This window comes from Lynx rufus, unplaced genomic scaffold, assembly GCF_022079265.1.
Source record: "Lynx rufus isolate CCGP_SWC_20201006 ecotype Redwood Valley unplaced genomic scaffold, mLynRuf1.p SCAF_1, whole genome shotgun sequence".
Lineage (NCBI taxonomy): Eukaryota > Metazoa > Chordata > Mammalia > Carnivora > Felidae > Lynx > Lynx rufus.
The window spans coordinates 90,577,290-90,579,470 of record NW_025814823.1 but is presented as its reverse complement, the minus strand read 5'-3'; the positions used below and the strand labels follow the sequence as shown (position 1 = coordinate 90,579,470).

The 2,181-nt window shown below is 56.6% G+C and overlaps 1 protein-coding gene across 1 annotated transcript; it reads right to left on the bottom strand.

Annotated features, from left to right (window-relative positions):
• CBY3 (chibby family member 3) lies at positions 1-1,927 on the bottom strand. Its single transcript, XM_047074645.1, has 2 exons — positions 1,878-1,927; positions 1-688 (listed from the first exon to the last, which is right to left on the bottom strand). The coding sequence occupies exons 1-2, from the start codon at positions 1,925-1,927 to the stop codon at positions 1-3; spliced, it is 738 nt and encodes a 245-aa protein (XP_046930601.1).
• Positions 1,928-2,181: the final 254 nt, after the last annotated feature.

Here is a 2,181-nt window from a genome sequence, read left to right as displayed (position 1 = left end):
TCACCGCGACTCCAGAGCGCGCGGCTGGAGCAAGAGCACCGCGTTCGCGCCTTCGCGTTTGCGCATCTTCCTCTGCCAGGAGCGCGCCCCAGACGCCGGGCTGGCCTGGGAATCGAGCTTCTTCTCCAGCAGGTGCATGCGCGCTGTGGTCTCAGTCAGCATGTCCATGAGCAGCTCCTGCTGCAGCTTCAGGTAGTTGTTCTCCTCCAGCAACAATTGGCTGTTGACCCCCTGCACCTGCGTCTTCCAGCCCGAGTTGCTGGGTGAGGGCAGCAGCGGTCGCGACCGCCGCGGCTGCCCCTCGGTGGTCCACTGGCCGCCGCGGAACACAAAGGCCTCATCGCTCAGGCGAGTGCGCGGCGCGCCGTAGTTGAGGCCCAGCTCGGCCTGACGCGTCCGGTGGTCTAGCAAGTAGAAGGTGGACATGGAGGAGATGCGGCGCAGCGGCGGGCGCCGCGGGGAGAAGCGCTGCGAGAAGTGGTCGGCCCAGAACTGCTGCAGCTGCTCCCACAGGCGGCTGTTGTGGCCTGAGCTAAGACACCTGAAGGCCTCCAGGGCGAGGACCGAGTGGACCTTGTGGGGCGCGTGGGTGCCCAGTGCCGAGCCTCGAGGACGTGGGCGACCAGGGCTGCGCCCTTGCCTCTGGAGGCCCTGTGTCCAGAATGATGAAGACGAGCCAGGGGCACTGCTGGGGAGCAAGAGTCCGGGTGAGCAGCCTGCTTGGACAGGCTGTCCGGTCAAACCGCGAGGATCGGTGGGCAGGGCTTAGCTCTGAGGCTGGCACTAGGGTGCTGGTCGCTGAGGAGCCCATCCCTGCACACTGGCACTGACAGCAATCTCCTGAAACTACCTTCTCCAAAGACCACTGTGTGTCAGGCCCAGGAGACAAAATGCGGATGAAGGACCATATCCCTTGCTTTCTGAGCATAGGACAGGCTGCTGGAAGGGATTGCTGTCCCAGGAGAAGGGAACAATAGAGACAGGTACTTAAAAGTTGAGCAGGACTTTGCCATGTAGGTTGAGGGTGGACAATGGAGAACCTCTAGGCAGAGTGAAGAGCCAGGCACAGCTTGCATGTTCCCCATGTAAGGAAGAGTTTGGAGTAGGGTTTGTGTAGGGGACTCGGCTGGGAATAGAAGAGGACGCTAGAAAGGGGACCAGGGCATAAACTTCATTCTGTGGATAAGAGGGCACTGCTGGATGACAAAGCCAGGGCTAGGTCTGGATTCAGGAAAGTATTTGGTAGGATGTCTAAAATAAACAAAGGCATTATTGCCACGTTCAGTTATTTTATAAACTGCTCTGGGCCAGACTTGGTCTGGGCAGGGGTTCTTAGCCTGTGCCTGCCCTCAAGATGCTACTGGTCCAGCTAGGAACCCAGATGTGTATGTAGGTGACAGTGGTGCATTATGCTCAGTGACATCTTGGGGGCCTGTGCCATGGGCTAGGACCTATGCTTAGAATTCAAAGTCATAGAGGTTATGCAGACTACACATGACTTTTCTCCCAAGTGGACTACATCCTCAAGGAAGCTAAAGTCCAGATAACAGACAAGTTTCATTCTCTGTCTCCGCCAGCGCCTGTAAGTGCTGACTCTATTAAATGGGAAGAGGGCTATATGTTCTCTTTTAAATTCCTCTTCTCTCCAGGAGGGTGAAAAGGGATAGAACTCTATCATGCCTTCATCAATCCAACACACTTATTCCTCTCGCACACAGCTGGGCTGAAGGGGTGGTACTACCCCCTAGATCTGGCTCAGGGCATCATCTCTCTGAAAGCCCAAAGAGAGCCTGAGATGTGCAGCCAGGCCCATGTTTAAGGCTGTGTCTTCCCAGAGGGCCCTTTCCCAGTAATGCTCACTGCATGTTGTGCCTCACCTGGAGGATGTGTCGGAGGTGCCAAGCTGCTCTCCCAGGCCTGGCCCCATCCCTGAACCACTAAGCTGCTGTCCACCAGCTATGACTCACAATGCCTCCAGGTTGGGCCAGCCTGGGACAGAAGGGGTGCACACGGTCTAGCTATAAAACAGACCCTGGGCTCTTCCCATATTCAGCAGTTATTGTCTGCTGTGTTCCAGGCGTGGTTGTACAGAAGTGAAGGAGATGTTCTCTTATCAAACTATAGTGGGGTGTGTGTGGTGGGGGTGTGTGGGGGGAGGTTTAGAAGCAGAGCCAGACATAG

Excerpts from the sequence above, each read along its gene's own strand:
- CBY3 (XM_047074645.1), bottom strand. The coding sequence starts at position 1,927 with ATGGGGCCAGGCCTGGGAGAGCAGCTTGGCACCTCCGACACATCCTCC. Across the intron at positions 689-1,877 it reads ACCTCCGACACATCCTCCAG|CAGTGCCCCTGGCTCGTCTT; the intron begins GTGAGGCACAAC and ends CTTGCTCCCCAG.